Source organism: Dipteris shenzhenensis, chromosome 23 (genome assembly GCF_047967505.1).
Source record: "Dipteris shenzhenensis isolate YYH24624 ecotype China chromosome 23, Dip_SZ_1.0, whole genome shotgun sequence".
In the NCBI taxonomy this organism is placed as follows: Eukaryota; Viridiplantae; Streptophyta; class Polypodiopsida; order Gleicheniales; family Dipteridaceae; genus Dipteris; species Dipteris shenzhenensis.
The window spans coordinates 5648205-5667776 of NC_141618.1; the positions used below are offsets into that span (position 1 = coordinate 5648205).

Consider the following 19572-nt stretch of genomic DNA (forward strand, 5'->3'; position numbering starts at 1 on the left):
CCAATAATCAGCAGCCCCCAAGCTCTATATTTTTGTGGAATTGACGAGGAATGCCTACAATGACCTTACGAGCTCTCGAAGCCTCACAGGGAATGTACTACAGAGCGGGATCTACAATGACCTGCCAACCTTCGTCCTTGCAAGTCTTACATCCAAAACTCTATTGATGAAATCTAATAGATTTTGTTCGGAATCTTCGTATTCCATCCACCCTTATCTCCAAGGGTGTGGTTAAAGACAGAAACATGGTGCACTGATCACACTCTTAGGCCACGTCACCTCTGCTTGGCCATCCATCTACCATGTGGCAAGCTTAGCTCCTACTGCCATGTCACCCCTCCTATCTGCCATATCACCATTGGCCCGTGGTGCCACATCAGCCTGACAATCCAATTGCCATGTCATCATATAGCTCATCAGTGCCACATCAATAAGCTACCACCTCATCAATGCCATGTGGTAGTCTGACCCCTTGCTTGGCACTCTGACCCCCTCCTTGGCACACTTACCCCTTCATTGGCACACTTGGCATTTTTGCATGTGAACACACATCTGCCACATCACACACTGCTTGCTAAGCATTGTCTCTCCATAGGCACAGTTTTTCCTTTTGGCATGTGACTCACCCTGCCACATCACTGAGCACATTTTCACCTTTTTTGCCCCTCCACCTAGATCAAGTCGTATCAGGAGGAATTTGAGGGTGCTACAAAAAGGTGAAACGATTAATTTTTCATGCTCTACATGCTCATCACATCACATGTAATTTTGGTGCAAGTATCACTCAATTTTGAGCCTCACCAACAAACCCACTTTCTACACACACATCAACCTCTACATCGACGCATTTGACCCAACACGCTTTGAATTTCTCCAAGTTGCCAATCTAAGCCATGCCCAAAATTCTTGACTAGTTCCTACTCTTTCATGCTCTACATGCTCATCATGTCATGCACACATTTTGACGCAAGTATCACTCACTTTTGAGCCTCGCCAACAAATCCACTTCCTACATGCACATCAGCCTCTAGATCAACGCATCTGACCCAGCACATAAAAAGAACAAAAGAAAAGAAATTATTTGTTGTTCTTTCATCGATCGACTGTTGGTATAGATCTAGATCATAGTAGACTAGAACGCCATAAAGGAGACGCTTTGAATTTCTCCAAGTTGCCAATCTAAGCTATGTCCAAAATTCCCAACTAGTTCCTACTTGGAGTTAGTCCCTATGCTCACATATGCTTTCACATCATCACATTACCTGAAACCTGATGTTCATCAATTCAATGAGTAGACTTCAGAGTGTTCAAAGGCATCGCTGATTGATTAGTGGGTAGATAGCACATGATTTGATTTCACACACACATGCCATCATTATAAAGCCTACTTGGCTATATTCACGGCATTGTGCACTTTATTCTAGCCTTGTAAAGCCTCTTGGCTATTTTTGGCATCATTTGCCATAGCCTTGTAATTCAAATCGAATTATATATTGCAGTTCTACCTTCACCGATAGTTTAGATTTCACTTGCCATAATTAGTGTTTTATAGTTGATTCAGCCAGTGATTTTCACTACACTTTGAGTACATTTCTTGCACCATGTCTACGACTGGCAATCTCAATCTAGAGGCATCCTGCTAGGCTAGACAACTCCAATTACGGCACATGGAATACCAAATGGAGACCATTCTTGTACTTTAGGACAAATGGGAGTATGTCAATGGATCTACACCTAGACCATTGGATAGTCCAACTAGCAATAGCTCTACTCCACCTGTTGTCACAGCACTAGCAGCGAGATCTCTAGCTACACCAGCAGTTCACACCTGTAGCAGATCCTGCCATTGCCTGAGAACAGGTAGAATGGGATAGGAAAAATAAGTATGCATATCATCTGACCAAGTAGAATGTGCAAGATGTCATGCTAGGACAACTCAACACCATCAAGACATCAAAAGAAGCATGGGATATGTTTGTAGCTCTCTGCGAGTCAAAGAACACTTCCAGGATTCTCACATTGAGAAACCAAATCAACCAAAGTTTCCACAATAGCAACGAACCAGTCATGCTTACGTACTCAAGATCAAAGATTACAATAATCAACTCGCAGCAGTAGGAGAGACTATGAATCCGGTAGAAATGGTTCAAGTCATCCTGAATGGACTAAGAGAGGGATACAAGAATCTAATCTAGAGTATTGCCATCCAGTGGCGGCAAAGTCTAACACTGGAAGAACTTTAGTTAGTCTTACTTGGTGAAGAACTCAGGACTCAATCCATTCATGCACGCAAAGGTCATTCTAATGATCAGGCATTCACAACTTCAGATAGAAGCAGAGGCACAGGTACAGGCACAGGCAGAGGTAGATCATTCCAACAAAGTGGTCATCATCAACAACAAAGTCATTAGCAAAGTCAGAATTAGCATCAACGTCATCCTCAGTGACATCAGAATCAACAAAGAGGAAATCGTTCCAACCGAGGAAGATTCCAAGGACAAGGGAATGCATCCACCAACATATCGAACATCCAATGTAACTACTGTCATAAGTTTGGACACTATGAAAGAGATTGCCGTGCAAGAAGCAGCACAACCAAGGAGGTCAATCCAGTAGCAATCGAGGGAATTTTTACGGAAGAGGAAATCATCGTGGTGGACATTCTAGTCACAGTCACTTTGCGAATGAACATGGGAATATGTTTCTTGCAAATGAGGAAATGCAGAAGATTGATACAATGTACCTAGACACTGATTACAATTCAAAAGAGAATTTCAGTTATCAAGTTAACCAAGTAGATCATGATCCTTGGTACATCGATAGCGGTGCATCATCTCATATGACAAATCATCAGGAATGGTTCACAGAGATGAAACCATTAGAAGGTCAAAAGAATGTCATCTACACAGCAGCAGATAATATACCGAATCCAGTTCAAGGTATAAGCATTATCCCTACGAACAATTTCACTAGTACGAAAGGATTGGTGAAAGATGTACTCTATGTTCCGAAGCTCAGCAAGACCCTCTTATCATTAGTAGGTCAAATGACGTAACACAACTTTGATTGGTAGTATGAGTTCCAATACCCACTGGCACCATGAATATCACCATACCTATCCCGGTCACATGGGTAATCAACTTGGTATCAAGATTGGTCCAGGTCATTTGGGTGACAAGGTTTTTTGTGGTCACTTAGGTGACCAATTTGCAACCGAGACTGGTCTAGGTCATTTGGGTGACGAGGATTTTTGAGGTCACTTGGATGACCAATTTGGTATTGGGTATCGGAACTAGTCCAGGTCATTTGGGTGACAAGGATTTTTGTGGTCACTTGGGTGACCAATTTAGTACTGTGACGACTAGTCTCGGTCATTTAGGTGACCATGGTACTCATGGGTACAAGGATGCTTGGGGTCAATTGGTGACCAATTTTGTGCCACGATTGGTCCGGTCACCTGGGTGACCAATTGGATGCAAGGATTTTTGTGGTCACTCGGGGGTTACTATAGTCATGAGTTTAGCCCACATCTCATCTTCTCCTATCTTAGGGGCTTAGCACATGGGAAGAAATAGGATGGGAATGGGAAAAGGTGGTCCCAAGTGGTCCCATGTATATTTCTATCCTATTCCTATCCCACCATGTGCTAACAAAAAAAGAACTAGGGATGGGTTTAGGAGGAAGAGGACACATGGCATCATTTCATGTGTTTAAGAGGTGGGGACCTTGTGGGGACAAGGACACATGTCATCCTTCCATGTTTTTGAATCCCTAAAAAAGGGGAACCCATTCTGGCTGCCAGGGTCTAGAGGCCATGGTCCAGGATGGGAGAAAAAGTGGCTACTCCCATTCTAAATCCATCCTAGACCACTTGGTGTAGGATGGGAGTAATGATGACAAAAATATTCCCATCCTAAACCCATGCTAGCCCCATCCATGTGCCAAGGCCCTTAGGCACATGTGCTATAGTAAGCACCCCACTGCATTGAGTTTCAACAGGTGAAACCGTCCTGGTCGAGGGAGTGAGACCTTAGTACATCCTCAATTTGCGGCCATTTTGGCTTTGGGTGTTAGCAGGGAGACAGAGGCAGGCAACTTCCACCCCCCTTGCAATACTAGACCTATGACTTCTTCTGGTTCTACATTCCTTGGAAATTTGGGTGACTTTAGTTCCTCACTCGACCCTTTAGCTCAAACACCCGATATCGGAGACATGCACTCTTCCCTAGGATCCCGTAGATAGAAGACAGAAGAGCATGAATGCGACCAAGTTGAGATAGTGTTTGCTAATCCAGAACTACCTGGTAAGGAAGATTGCCAACCCATCTCCAACAATCAATTATTTTGGTGGTCTCAAGAGACAACTAAGTGTGTTCAATTCACAAAAGAAATCCATCCCCACCAGTTCCTATACAACTTTCTGCATCTCATGAGGGAACACCGCTAACAGACTGATTTAGAGAAGGAGGACCTAGATGAGATCTTCACTTATCCCAAGGCAAAGAGCGTGACTCTTGAGGGAAAGCAGTCTGCGCCCGACCATTTTATAAATATTGACTCTCTGCTGGTACCCATGGATGACTTGGACGTAGAAGAAGAACTGATAGAAATGACCGCCTTCACTGATTTGGGATAGATGGTCTAGAATGCACATCATTTGCGGTTCTCATATAGGTATGCTTGGGTGAAGTGTTCCTTGCATATGGCTAGTCACGTGCTTGATGACAGTTTTAGCCAGCTTGGGATAGCTCTATACTCTTCTCTTGGTCACAAGTTCCTTAAGTTGAACCGGCTATGCAAATTGAAGAACCAGGTACAAGACAAAGAGAAGGCTAGGGAAGCACCACGGCTACAATTTCCTTCTACACAAAGCAGCCTAGGAGATGCAAGTTTTAGAGCTTGAAAAAAGGAGGGAATAACAAGATCATAAAACCAATGAGTTGTAGCAGGTGAATAAAATGAAAAGCTGAAGGCCTTTCTCGGTGAAAGGGATGCATGGTGGGTAGTGACCCAAATGGTGTTCTAGGATGAACAACAAGTTGCACGATAAAAAATGGAGAAGTTGCAAGAAGATCTCATATCGACTAGGATAGATTTTGCAAATATGCAGGCTGAATACTCAGCCATGAAATTGCAGCCTGAAAAATAACTTTGGTGAGGCGCACCTACATGAGGCGACAAAACTTTGTGCCTTGTCCACTTCTCTCTAGGATACGGTGAATGCTCAATAGGTTGATTTGACTGCCCTCAAGGATGCTAGGGACCGTTATTGACAGAAGGTTCACACTTACAACATGGGATGTGCCAAGTATAAAAGTAATTACAAAGAGCGTTAAAGAATGATGTCTTGAGACTATGGACAACGATGAGCTAGAGCCGCACCTAAGTCCATTGCAGTTCTTGAAGCTCATGCATCTACAGATTTGCTTTTGCCTGAGGCAACCACACACGCTCTTGACTCTACGGGGTTGCCTTTGTCTCTGATTCCCTCTTTGAGATGATTGTTGTTCTCGTTACAAGGTTCATCCACCAATTTTTGGTTCTGGATGCATGATTCTAGGTGGATGCTTTTGTTTGTTCATTTTTTACACTACTTTATTTCTCTACATATTTCAGGTCATTCATGGGGCAACCAATTATTCATATGTAATTATCTTCAGTTCCCATAGTCTTTTGCTGTTCTTTCCACTACCATTTGTACCTTGCTCGGAACTCGCCAGGATGGTGAATTGATAGTGGCAAGGGACTTGTTGACTGGATCTTGGTGGTGGCATGACTTGGTGTGGTATATGATTGGGACTTGGTTGGTATGTGATCGAGACTTGGTGTGGTACATGATCGGCAGTTGGTGTGGTAGTGATAGAGACTTGGTGTGCTACCTCATCAAGACTTGTTGTGATACATGATAGTCTCGACCCACCATGGGTCCTATGGACAAGATGGAGAATTTGCAAAGAGTATGCACATGGGTACTATCCTCCACATGCAGGAGTTATGAGAGAACACATGTGGCGCCATTGGTCAAGCTCCTTGTCTGAGACACAGGTGCTGCACATGGAGTAGTTACGGCGCACCAACCTAGCAGAAGCGGGCTGTTGCAGAAGAGATGAAGAGATGGAGCAACATGATGGCTAAGGACGAGGGGGACAAATGGCTAAGGACGAGGGGGACAGCCAATATGAGGGAGGAGGGAGATTCCCAACCACAAGAAGGCTAGGGTGAAGAGAAGAGATGAGGGATAGTGGGGGGGATTCATTCATTGTTTGAGAGAAGGAGAGGAAGGCTTGAGTCATGAGCTTGCCTAGTGTATCATTGTGGTTTCCCTTTAGTATATTTTTTGTTGTCTAGCTCTTATACACTATGCTTCCTTCCATCGCTGGTCACAACTCCAAGTCCTCTTCATTCGTATGTCCCTCTCTTTGTCCCCCTTCACCTGGTATAATGGACCTTTTCTCATGTGGCTTGAGTTCTGTTACATTTGTGTTGAAGGTTGGCTCTTGTGATTACGCCTTGGCCCCTTGCTCTTTCACATCACTCTTGCACTCGTATCGCGCTCGCACCATCAGTGACACCATCATCCCTGCCCGTTCCTTTGTTGACATCATCATCCAGCAATTGCACTGTCAGTGACACAGTCGTCCCTTGCTAGTTCTATGCTTTCATTGACACATCCTACTTGCTTAGGCCTCCACTAACACTTTCGGAAGTGGTAGGGTCCCCCCCCTCAGACAACACTAGATGCCCAAAGTTGGGCAAGTAGGGGTGTGGGATGAGGTGGATACTAGTTAGTTGAAAATGACTGGATCCTTAAAAAGCGGGTGGATAAAATCTTGGGTAGCCAAACTGGGCCCCCTCTCCTTCGGACCCCATAGATGAAGACAAGAGTTCAACTAATAAGGTAAAGTCTACCTGCTGTGACAAACATGGAACCCGTGACATTTTCTTCCATGTTCATCCCCTGCCCATCTTTGCCCAAGTTGCACTTGCAAGGACAAAGAATGCTCTACAATAAAGCACTTTGAATGCTGAAATGTTATCTCCTCACACAGTATCGTAAGAGGAAATCTACAGTTGGGCTGAGCAACGATGTGAGCCACCTTAACACTACCCATTATCAAAGAAAATGCAAAGCATATTACACTCTCATACACTTTTTAACCATTGTCCCCACTCGAATCATACAAGAGTTCAACCATTGGCAAACACGTAAGCACACCCGCCCATCCCTCAGGGTAGGCCCTAAGGCTAGCTACACATCGGCTCCCACCCAACTTAGGTGAGGGGCGTGCGTCGATGTGTCCTCCATGTGGAGGCACATCATTTGATGTGCAAAAAGGGGGCCTGCCCAAGGGTATGTGCAGCCAACGCCCCCCGATTCCCCTTTGCCAAGCTTTGTACATGATTGTAACGAATGAGCATGTTATTTGCCTTATTTTGTCTGCGTTTTAGTCTGTAAACACACTCCACCCATCATCTTTTTTTGCTTGGGCATGCAATGGGCGGTCTATAAGTTGCATTTCGCAAAAGCGTCCGGATGGCAGGGGCATGCAAAATCCATGGTGGAGATCATTCACTGCAGAGAAAAGCTTATATCATTTGGACAATGAATTCTCATTTGGCAGTGATAACTCGCCCACAGAGTGGACACATAGTGCAGATACCTTTTCATTGCAACAAAAATCAAATCCTGTCTGGACTTGTGTGTTAATGCTCTTCGCTAGGATAGGATTATTCAGATCTCTCTCGTTTGGATGGCTATGGAACGGGCCTAACCAGCCTGAGTCTGATAGCTTGAAATTTGGATCCTCGTGCGTGCTATAGTGGAGCTCTCCCAGCCCACTAGCAGGCCATTGTCAATGCCTCGTGCAACTCTGGCCTAGCTTTGCAGCTATAGCCCAGCATCCAAGAATTGCAGGATTCTAGCCACATCATTGGAATATTGGATCGGGAGATTCGGTCATTTTCATTGTCAGGCTCCATGAATGCTGCACTCTTCCATGAAGGCTTGACCAGCTGTATTCACAAACTTGAATTGAAAGAAGTTGAGGTGGTAGCTGCGTGGGGAGCTCCTCTAATAGAACGTTGGGAGATTTGAAACTTGAATGGAATATTCGAAGGATTCCCTGTCGCCCTTTCTTTTACTAGATCTCTCTCGATCTCTCTCTCTCTCTCTCTCTCTGTCATCTGTGCTCTGGGGGTGGGGGTGGGAGTGCTTGTTCCATGGGCGTCAACAGGCTCTGGGAGATCCTGGAGCCTTGCAAATGCCGGCTTCCCCTCGAGCATCTCGCGTATACTTGCTTCACCCATTTCTTGAGCTCCACTTTGACTTTCTAGTTTCCCTTCTCATTCGTGTCTGAATGGCAGCGGCAAGCGCTTCAGCGTCGATCTATCCTTCTGGGTCATCCAGCTCCATCAGGCCAACCATGGATCTATACGACAGAAACCTCACCTCAGGGGCTTGTTTCACCGCATTAGAGCTCTCCTCGCTCTCAACTGTCGTCTTGTCTTTGTCATAGGTTCAGTATGCATCTCTTTGGTCTCTACTCGAGAATTGGGTATTTACAAATCTTGTTCGTAGCGCTGAACTAATTTGATCATAAGAACTGCTTTCAAATGCGGTTCTTGTCGTAGATTGTGAATTCCCGAATGCGAACAGTTTTCTACATAGGTCCAGGCGCCTGCTTGCATTACATATCAGACCGTTTAACGAACGTGTACTCAGTTCTTCACCGTACGCTATGCAGACGGCGACGTTCCTAGCATTAAGCTGGCAACGTACAGACGACGATTGGCAGGTCTGTCAAGCCACTCTGGTATTTTACCGCAAGAGGTACTTTGTTGCTTGCAGCACTTTTAAAAGAAAAAGTCGTAGCTGCGGGATAAAAACATGGACTACCTTTTCCAGATTTGAAAGGTTTAATTTGCTGGAAACACATGTAGAGACCTTAAACATAGAGGGCGCAGTACACTTCAAATGGAGCTTCCATACTTGGGAGCAGTCATAATAATAAAGTAGAACTATCTTTGATACAGGTCACTGGTCCAAGGAGAAGGAATAAAGGCTCTGAGTTTGGTCGTCTTATTGAGGAAGCGAAAGATCTTGCACATGCTTTTGGTATACCATGCGTGACCAGGTTTTTATCTGACCAGCTTTACGTATAATGCACATAGATGTGATGGATCATGGAAGATTGCCATACAGGAAGAACACTGTGCATGCATTTAACAATCATTTAACAACAAAGCGTTGGAGGTTAGTTCCAAGAGCTGTTATAGCTACAGCTTTGTTTGGATGAAAATAAGACAAGCAAAATGTAGTTCTCGGTATCCGAAGCATACTTTTCGCTTTAAGTAGCAGCTTTTGCTCGGTATATATTTTACATGGGCCAATGTTCAAATTCAAGCAGACGATTAGCAAAGATTAGGCAGGATGACTCAAGTCAGATGCTTCCAGCTCTCCCAAACAAGCATCACTTGGAGGAAAGGGATACCAATGCTGCATTTGAGCTTTTAGCTAATCTAAATTGAGATTTTTTATGAGACAGGTATGCGTGTGTAATCAGCACTTTTGAATACTGTTAAATTTAGATTTCTTCTGAGACAAGCATGCATGTGTATCAATACTTTTGAATACTAGGGAGAAGGTCTTTGATAATTGAAAACTGAGTGCCGTTCAAAAGTGTGGGTTTACCAATTTATACTGTTGCACTTTTTGTACGCTGAAGTTCACCAGATCCAAAATGGCTCTACTCTTTCATGTAAGCAGACATAATTTCTTGTTTTGTATGGACAGCAACCTAAGCTGCTGCTTCTCAGTCATGCCTAGCTTGCAAGGCATTCTTTGCATATAACAAGGATAGGTCAGAAAAGGATTTTGGTATACCTACAAATATTTATGCATGACATGATGCTGGCTGCTCTCAGAGAGCAGCCACAGTAGGACCTCAGCAGGGTATGTTGACATAGACAGCTGTGTGATTTTGGATCAGTCTTGAAGTGATGTGTGACGGCTTTGTTTTTTGCTCCATAGGTCACACACAAAGACCACTCAACAGAATTTCTTATTATCCTTCTTTTTGACCTAGGAAATGAAAGTGTGCTGAAGTTTACAGGTCTATGGACTCCCATGCCATACTTGTACAACGCCTAAAAAATCTAAGACCATTGATCATTATGAGCAAGGTTCCGAAACATTAATGCAAGGTTCATCTGCTTTCTAAGTGCGCAAGAAAGCAAAAGATTATATATGAGGATCCTCTAGAGTTGCTAATAGTAACCTTGTTCAATACCATAAATACTTGTTACATTTTGTATCAAGAGTAGTACTCAAGCATGAGAAAGAACCTGTGCAAGAAGTACCCTTAGGTGCAAAATGATAGTTTACTTTCCCGTTAAGGAAATATTGAAATCACATTCAATGTAATAAAGTATATTCCCTAAAAAATTTATGAACTATGCAAAGCAACTAAGCGCTTAACACGATTTTAAAACTTGTATTACTTTAGGCCAGTCAATTATGCTAACCTCAAATTGTCGAAAATAATATTTATTGCTTCAATAAAAACCGATTACGTATTTTATAAGAAGCCAGAGCCACAAATTGTTTATTTAAGCTATCTATGGTAGTTACACAAAAAAATGATTTTATCGTGAGCTCTTTACAACCTAGCCTTGCTCACCGCGCCACACCTTAGCCTTGCCTCTTGTCGCCATTCGAGCTAAGCGCTCCTGCTCAGACCCCCCGAACCCCCTTGTTTTTCTCCCCTTTTTGGCCTTATACCCAGCCTGTCTCGTTCGGATTTTTTCAAGCAGCTTCTCTCATTCTCGCCAATCAGCTCCTGGGTTGCCGACAATGGAGGGCACTGCTCTCCCTTCAACGCATTGTATCTATAGTTTTGGGGAGGGCCTTTTCTGTACCTATACTTGTTGGTGATCCTTTTGCATCCGCTGTAGTTCATGGAACATTTTTGCCGGCCCTTTTATCCCTCCAAGCGATACGACGGTCTAGTTACACTCAATTTTTTCCTTTGGTTCATCTTTTTTGGCACGTGTTCGTGAGACTGGAGTAAAGTTGGGGGGAAATCTTGGCTCTTAGGCATGTCTTGCTAGAGGCTCGTTTTTTTTTCCAGTTTTCAGTGATCTCTAATGAGGGTTTGGGATTGACTCTTGTCTCCCACCTCATGTTTTGAGAGGTTACGAATTGTGTTTTCTTTCTACCTCTTCCGTTGATTTTTTATGGAGGTTTTGGGATCGAGATTGCTTCTTATTGGTATAAAACGATATAGAGGAAACATTTTTACATTTCTAACATGTGCAAAAACAATTGCATCCTTTCCATTTCCCCCTAGGGCATTTCCCTTGCATAAAGGATATCCTCCCTTATGAAAACATATTACATTTCTGGCATTTTGTGTGGTGGACTGGCAATATACAGTGAAATCGACCTTTAGCTGGATTTCATAATCTTCAGACATGCTATCTTGTTTATCTATTTTGCCCTAGCTAATAAATATGCTGATAATTTTACCAACTGACCAAGTCATATTTTTTCTTGTGTAATTGGGAAAAGCCTTGAAGAAGCAGAATCCCAATGCGCTCTTTTGGATTCAGCGGGAATTTGTGTAAGTACAATTTTGTTGAGAAAGTTATGGAGTTTAAAATCCTTGGGAAAAATATCTGACCAGTATTGGGTGTGCTAGGATGGGTGTTTTACTGCAGATTCTGATGCTTTGTTGTTTGGTGCACAAAGAATTTACAAAGAATTCTGCTTAAGTAAGTATACCCACAGATATATATAAATATAAATAAATTAAAAAAAAAAATATATATATATAGAGAGAGAGATGAGATGATATGATATGATTGTATTCGAGTTTGCTTGAGAACCTTCAGGATCTATGGGAGTAGCAATCAATATTTACCAGTAGTGGTCTTTTACATCTAGTGAAAGAAAAACATTAAAAGCTTGTTATGTTGTCTGTACTTGTTAAGCTAGCTTGTGTGCTAGTCTGAGTACTTTGTTGCATTGTTCAAAGACTTCTTTTAAGTAGCTTCCTAGCTTTTTGGCTGGCTGCTCCAACAGATTTTTCATCTTGTCTCTGCTGTCCCCATAGTTTTCTTTGATGTGCGCATAGGCTTGACATCTTAGGAGTATATGCTACCCATTTTCTACCTCTCGTGGGGCAGATTTTCTTTCCTCTCTTGGGACCATGGCTCTTGCCCACCTACCCCTCTCCACTGCTAGATCATGTGAGCTGGTTCTTGTTTTGCAGATTAGATGCCTTTCAAACATTGATATGTCTTTCTCGGAGGTGTTTCTGTATGCCATATCTGTCCATAGGCTTGCCAGAATTTTTGTAGCTTTTTTTGCGTCACTAAATCCCTGATTTCACTTGCATCTTCTAGGATGTCAACAGCCGTTGTGACCCATAGTTCCATCCCTTTCATTCCCTCTGTGTGCCATCCATTGATTTGTGTAGCTTCCATCGGCTGGTATGGTATCTTGCTAATATGCATCTTCTCAAGCTTGTTGAGGTAGTCCATGTATTGGCATAGTGCTTCCCCTTTCGAGAGGTATCATACCAGCCTCAGCCAGAAGGATGGGGTAGGGTGTCTGTACTTGACCCCTACTCTCCTATGAGAAAGTTTCCATTCTTTTCCAGTAAATTCTAGAGAGCTCGGGTGCCTAGGCTGTATAAAGAAAGTACTTGGAGACAAATAAAACAACACTGAAGACTAATATAGCTGAAGAAGAAATATATATCACCAAAGGAACTCAATACAAGATAAGAGATATCTGAGAAAGAAATTGTGGAGGGAGCAAACAGCAGTCCTCCAGAACAGCCAATTGAAGTGGGCTCTGCACTAGCTCCACTAGTTGGAACTGAACCAGATCTGGGTCAGCAACCTATTGCCAGAAGAGCAAAGGTTTGCTGCAGATCTGGAGGAAATAATACAGCAGTAGAGAAATAAGTCGATGCTGATCTAGAGCAGCAGGAGGAGAGGATGATGAAGCGGAGACAGAGGAGGCAGAGATGCTGGAGCTGAGGCAGAGGAGGCAGAGATGCTGGAGCGGAAGCAGAGGAGGCAGAGATGCTGGAGCTGAGGCAGAGGAGGCAGAGATGCTGGAGTGGAGGCTGAGGATGCTGGAGAGGATGCAGGAGTGGAGGCAGAGGAGGCAGAAATGCTGGAGCGCAGGTGTGCAGCAGCTTGTTCCAACAAGAGGTCAGTGAGTAGCCAGGGGGCTACTGCCTTTTATAGGCCTGACCCATCTGGTCGGCCAGTTCTGGTCGGCCAGTTATGGCCTTTCTGGCCATTTGTTTGGCCCTGGTTCCTGTGTTTGGAGATTTGCCAGTTTTGGCCTTTCTGGCCATTTGTTTGGCCCTGGCCTTTGCATTTGGAGATTGCCTGTCTTAACACCCCCTCTCAATGTCCAAGGTAGAATGGTTCCAGGGGTAATCAAAAAATGGTTCCAGGGGTGATCTATCTTCTTCATCAACCTTTTTTTAAAAAAAAAAGAGGGTTTTCATTTAGATGGAGATGCCTTCGGGGAAGAAGGAGAAGACATCTTCAGTTGATGATCTATCTTCCAAGCTTTCCAGGTCAAGGCTCAGGTGTCGATAGACACACCTTGCTCTGATACCATATAAAGAAAGTACTTGGAGACAAATAAAACAACACTGAAGACTAATGATAGCTGAAGAAGAAATATATATCACCAAAGGAACTCAATACAAGATAAGAGATATCTGAGAAAGAAACTGTGGAGGGAGCAAACAGCAGTCCTCCAGAACAGCCAACTGAAGTGGGCTCTGCACTAGCTGCACTAGCTAGAACTGAACCAGATCTGGGTCAATAACCTCTTGCCAGAAGAGCAAAGGTTTGCTGCAGATCTGAAGGAAATAATACAGCAATAGAGAAATAAGTCGATGCTGATCTGGAGCAGCAGCAGGAGAGGATGATGAAGCGGAGACAGAGGAGGCAGAGATGCTCGAGCGGGAGCAGAGGAGGCAGAGATGCTGGAGCTGAGGCGAGGAGGCAGAGATGTTGGAGTGGAAGCAGAGGAGGCAGAGATGCTGGAGCTGAGGCAGAGGAGGCAGAGATGCTGGAGTGGAGGGAGAGGATGCTGGAGAGGATGCAGGAGTGGAGGCAGAGGAGGCAGAAATGCTAGAGCGCAGGTGTGCAGCAGCCTGTTCCAACAAGAGGTCAGTGAGTAGCCAGGGGGCTACTGCCTTTTATAGGCCTGACCCATCTGGTCGGCCAGTTTTGGTCGATCAGGTGCGCCAGTTCTGGTCGGCTAGATCTGGTCGGCTAGTTCTGGCCTTTTTGGCCATTTGTTTGGCCCTGGTTCTTGTGTTTGGAGATTTGCCAGTTTTGGCCTTTCTGGCCATTTGTTTGGCCCTGGCCTTTGCATTTGGAGATTGCCTATCTTAACACCCCCTCTCAATGTCCAAGGTAGAATGGTTCCAGGGGTAATCAAAAAATGGTTCCAGGGGTGATCTATCTTCTTCATCAACCTTTTTTTTAAAAAAAATTTTAAAAGAGGGTTTTCATTTAGATGGAGATGCCTACAAAGTAGGCTTTCATCTTCGCTAAATGCCCAGTAGTGATGGTACAATCATAAAGTACAGAAAGAGAGGTGCTTAAGGAGTGCCCTCGCAGGGGATTTGTTCACTTCCTTAAGCACTAGTATACAAACACTGTTAAGGAGAAGGAGGCGGTGCACCAATCCCAAGCCGTGGGCTAAGATGCTCAAGAATAGGTCGGTTAACCGGCTTGGTAAGAATGTCAGCATGATTATCGGCAGCTGGAACATATATCAATCGAATAGTACCCAATTCCACTTGCTTGCGAGTAAAATGAAAGTGTACGCCAACATGTTTGGTGCAGTTGGAGAAAATGGGATTGCTGGCGAGAGCGATGGCACTTTTGTTGTCGACGTAGAGGACCGTTGGTTCAGTACAAGGAAAGTGTAGCTCTGCCAGAAACTGCCGGAGATATATGGCCTCTGTGGTACAATCATACAAGGCCCGGTATTTAGCCTCAGTAGAAAATCCAGCAACAGTTTCTTGTTTACGGCTGGACCAAGAAACAGGTGCCGAGCCGAACGAGAAAATGTAGCCGCCATGAGAACGGCGATTGTTCGAGTCGCCAGCCCAGTCGGAATCAGTGTATCCCTGTAGTGTTAGTCCTGGTCTGAAATGTAAACCATAAGAGTAAGTACCACGTATGAACCGCAAGATACGAATACATGCATGCCAATGAGTGTGCTTGGGTTCATTAAAGTACTGACTGAGAATAGAAACTGAGTAAGAAAGATCCAGACGAGTGTGAATGAGCCAGAGCAGCTTGCCAACAACCTGACGATAGAGATGTTCATCAAAGGGAGGAGACTCCAAGTCCTTTGAGAGCTCGACTGTGGGATCCAAGGGAGTGGCAGCTGGCTTAGGCTCGTGGGGGATGATCTGATCAAGGAGTTGAAGAGCATATTTCTATTGAGAATCAAAGATACCACCAGAATGCTGGACAACTTCCATGCCCAAGAAATAGGAGAGAAGACCGAGATCGGTCATCTCAAATGTGGTGTTGAGTTGTGTTTTAATGAATTGAAGTGTGGTGGTGGTAGAGCCCAAAAGCAAAAGATCATCCAGATAAAGTAAGATAAAGCAGACCCCCTGTGAAGATTGATGCATATATAAATTCGGATCAAAAGGAGTGGAATGAAACCCATTAGTTTTGAGGAAGGTGTCTATTCGGTGGAACCAGGACCGAGGTGCTTGTTTAAGCCCATAAAAAGCTTTGCGGAGACGGAATACCTTATTTTCATGGCCAGGAGGAGAAAAACCTGGTGGGGGAGCCACATAGACTTCCTCATCGAGGTAGCCATTGAGAAAGGCACTCTTGACATCCATCTGATAGATAGACCAGCTGTGATGAGCGGCTAGGGCGAGGAGAAGGCGAAAGGATGTTAATCGAGCAGTAGGGGCAAAGGTTTCCTCATAATCGATACCATGTTTTTGGTGAAATCCTTGCACTACTAAGCGAGCTTTGTATTTGTCTAGTGTTCCATCTGCTTTGAGTTTTGTTCGGAAGATCCACTTTGTTCCTATGACCCTTTTGTGACTGGGTCTACCGACCAAAATCCAGGTCTCATTGCGATCAATGCTCTCAAGCTCCTGTTCCATGGCACGATGCCACTTAGGATGTTGAACTGCCTCTTGCCAAGTGGCAGGTTCAGAATGTACGATATAGGCTGTGGTAAAAATGGAGGCAGTGGTAGTGGAAGAAGCTGTCCGGGTAGAGCGTCGAGGAGACTGAGAGGAGGAAGTTCTAAGGGAACAATCCCGGAATCCTTCATAGTCTGTCGATACCAGCGTGGCAGCGGGTTGTGAGAAGAGGATCGAGGAACGGGAGAAGCAATGGGTGGAGAGAAAGAAGTTTCGGGGGGAGAGAAAGAAGTTTCGGGGGGGGAGAAAGAGGTTTCAGGGGGAACAGGAGTAGGTGCGTCATCAGCAGGGAGAATAGAGGAATTTTTTAGAACATCTCTTGCCAAGTGGTAGGTTCAGAATGTACGATATAGGCTGTGGTAAAAATGGAGGCAGTGGTAGTGGAAGAAGCTGTCCGGATAGAGCGTCGAGGACCGAGAGGAGGAAGTTCTAAGGGAACAATCCCGTAATTCTTCATAGTCTATCGATACCAGCGTGGCAGCGGGTCGTGAGAAGAGGATCGAGGAACGGGAGAAGCACTGGGTGGAGAGAAAGAAGTTTCGGGGGGAGAGAAAGAAGTTTCGGGGGGGGAGAAAGAGGTTTCAGGGGGAACAGGAGTAGGTGCGTCATCAGTAGGGAGAATAGAGGAATTTTTTAGAACATCTCTTTCATCGAAGACCACATCACGGCGAACCAAAACTTTGTTTGTGCGAGGATCAAATAAGCGATAAGCTTTGGCTTCCGCTGAGTAGCCAATGAGAAGTAGAAGTTCAGCACGAGGTTCTAGTTTACCGCGAGTATCATTGGGAGTATGAGTGTACGCGCGGCATCCAAAGATGTGAATATGAGAAATAGAGGGTCGGTAGCCATAGAAAGCCTCAAAAGGCGTCATGTTCGGGATAGGCTTAGTAGGGCAACAATTAAGGAGATAGACAGAAGTGTTCACAGCTTCTGGCCAGAGACGTTCGGGCAACTTGGCTGCAAAAAGCATGGAGCGTGCCATGTTCATGATTGTGCACAGTCTCCTTTCGACACGAGCATTTTGGGAGGGCGAATTGGGAGATGTAAGATGGCGTTGGATACCATGCTCATGAAGGAAGTGAGTGAATTCATGGGAAATGAATTCACCACCATTATCACTACGAGCAATCCCAATAGGCTTCCCCGTTTGATTCATGACCAATCGAGCCCTAGTAGCAAAGAAGGAAAAAGTGTCAGATTTCTCTTTCATGAAGAACACCCATTGATATCGAGAGTAATCATCCACAATTAAGAAGAAATATTGTGAGCCATTCAATGAAGGAACAGGAGATTTGCCACTAATATCGAGGTGGATTAGACGCAATATCTCACTGGCTCGAGAAGTGGAATGAGAAGGAAAAGGAGTTCGGCTTTGTTTGCCTAATTGGCATGGACGGCAAATATCTTTGGCTCGTGAAAGTTGAGGTAGGCCGTTAACCAAATGATCCTGAGACATTTCATATAAAGAGTCATAGGACAAATGTCCCAGACGATAATGCTACAATCGTTTTGTGTCAGTTGGATCTTTCAGGATAGCAAGACCATGAAGCCGATGAAGCTCAGAGCCGGTATTGGAAGGAGTCGCAAGAAATTGTGTCATGAGGTACAGACCATGAGGTTGGGTTTCGCCCCGAGCTAAAAGGAGTCCCGATGTCTCATCTATGATTTCGACATGCATCTTTGTAAATAGTACCGCGCGGCCAAGAAGGCAAAGTTGATGGACGGAAAGAAGATTGACCCCTAATAGGGGGACATAAAACACTTGATCCAACTGAGCAAGGTTGGGGCCTTTGTCGGTATCAAATGTGATTGAACCAACGCCACGAATTGGAGCGACAGAGTTATTGCCACAACGGACTCCCCCTGTTGCCGGTTGGCGAGAAATGAAGAGATCACGATGAGGGGTCATATGATGAGTGGCTCCACTATCCACAATCCAGGGGGCTTTAGGGCCACATGGAAGAGTATGAAAAGCTGATCCAGATATGGATGGGGAGGAGTCAAGCTCGGTGATATGGATCAAGGCTTGAGAATTGAAGTCTAGAGAATCTCCAGTGGACCAGTCAGACAGGCCTTCGGGAGTGATGAAGGGAGGGGATGGGGTGAAATGATTAGTGACATGGCCCTGTGGTCTCCAAGGGCCAGCGTTAGGTGGAGGAGGACCACTCCTAGGGCGCCAACGAGGTGGCAGAGGAGTCGTGGTGGGGGGCTGTGGGAGAATGTCTTTGGCTTTGGAGCGACATTCGTCATCAACATGCCGATCTTTCTGGCAATGTTGACAAAACCGGTTCTTTTTTGGGAAGGTTGTGCCAGGCGGGTTTAATACCAGAGGAGTTATTGGAGTCAGGAGTGGGAGAGGCCTTCGGGAGTGATGAAGGGAGGGGATGGGGTGAAATGATTAGTGACATGGCCCTGTGGTCTCCAAGGGCCAGCGTTAGGTGGAGGAGGACCACTCCTAGGGCGCCAACGAGGTGGCAGAGGAGTCGTGGTGGGGGGCTGTGGGAGAATGTCTTTGGCTTTGGAGCGACATTCGTCATCAACATGCCGATCTTTCTGGCAATGTTGACAAAACCGGTTCTTTTTGGGAAGGTTGTGCCAGGCGGGTTTAATACCAGAGGAGTTATTGGAGTCAGGAGTGGGAGAGGGCTTCCGGGAGCTGAGTTGATCTTTTTGAATCCCGGAGAGAAGAACCCCCTTTGAAGCATGAACACTATGTTTTTGGTGGACTTGAGAGTAGAGACGAGCATAACGCAAGAGTTGACATTGGAACTCATAAAAAGTAGGAAGGGAGGGTTGAGAAATGATTTGCTGCATAAAACTAAAATACTTGGGCGGGAGTTTGTTCAAAAAGAAAGTAACTTGGTCATCCTCGGATTTGGGAGGACCAGTTGTGGCAAATTTAGCAATTTACCGCCGGTAGTCTGCCAGTTTGAACTTAAGATCATCGTCAGCAGTGATTTGGAATTGCTGGAGATCGTGGTCACAAGATTGATGCGACGAGTACGATCTCGGGCCGCATAGCGGTCAGTGAGATGTGCCCATCGCTCAGAGGCAAGGTCAAAATGCTGTAATTGAGCGTGAAATTCATGCAAAAGACCTTGCATGATTTCGACAATGGCAGTGGCATTACGATGTCGCCACGAGCGAACTACCTGATAAGGATAAACATGAGGATCAGGTTGCGGTTCAGTACCTTGAACGAGTTCCCATAGGTCTTGAGAATCAAGCACATGGCGCATGAGATTTGACCAAGTGGTATAATAAGACCCGTTAAAACGAGTCATATCAGTAAAAGCATGTTTGGCTGTTGCAGAGACAGGGTGAGAGGAAGAAAGGGAATGATAGG

The 19572-nt window shown here is 44.9% G+C and overlaps 1 protein-coding gene across 2 annotated transcripts in view; it reads left to right on the forward strand.

Moving 5' to 3' along the window:
* Positions 1-8198: 8198 nt before the first annotated feature.
* Positions 8199-19572, forward strand: part of LOC147886910 (single-stranded DNA endonuclease family protein) — an 85871-nt gene continuing 74497 nt past the window's right edge. For both annotated transcript variants that reach the window (XM_087394626.1, XM_087394628.1), the window contains exons 1-6: positions 8199-8288; positions 8365-8516; positions 8745-8830; positions 9034-9134; positions 11570-11621; positions 11700-11772. In XM_087394626.1, the coding sequence (XP_087250752.1) occupies positions 8221-8288; positions 8365-8516; positions 8745-8830; positions 9034-9134; positions 11570-11621; positions 11700-11772 (532 nt within the window). In that variant the 5' untranslated portion in view covers positions 8199-8220. The remainder of the gene's footprint in view (positions 8289-8364; positions 8517-8744; positions 8831-9033; positions 9135-11569; positions 11622-11699; positions 11773-19572) is intronic.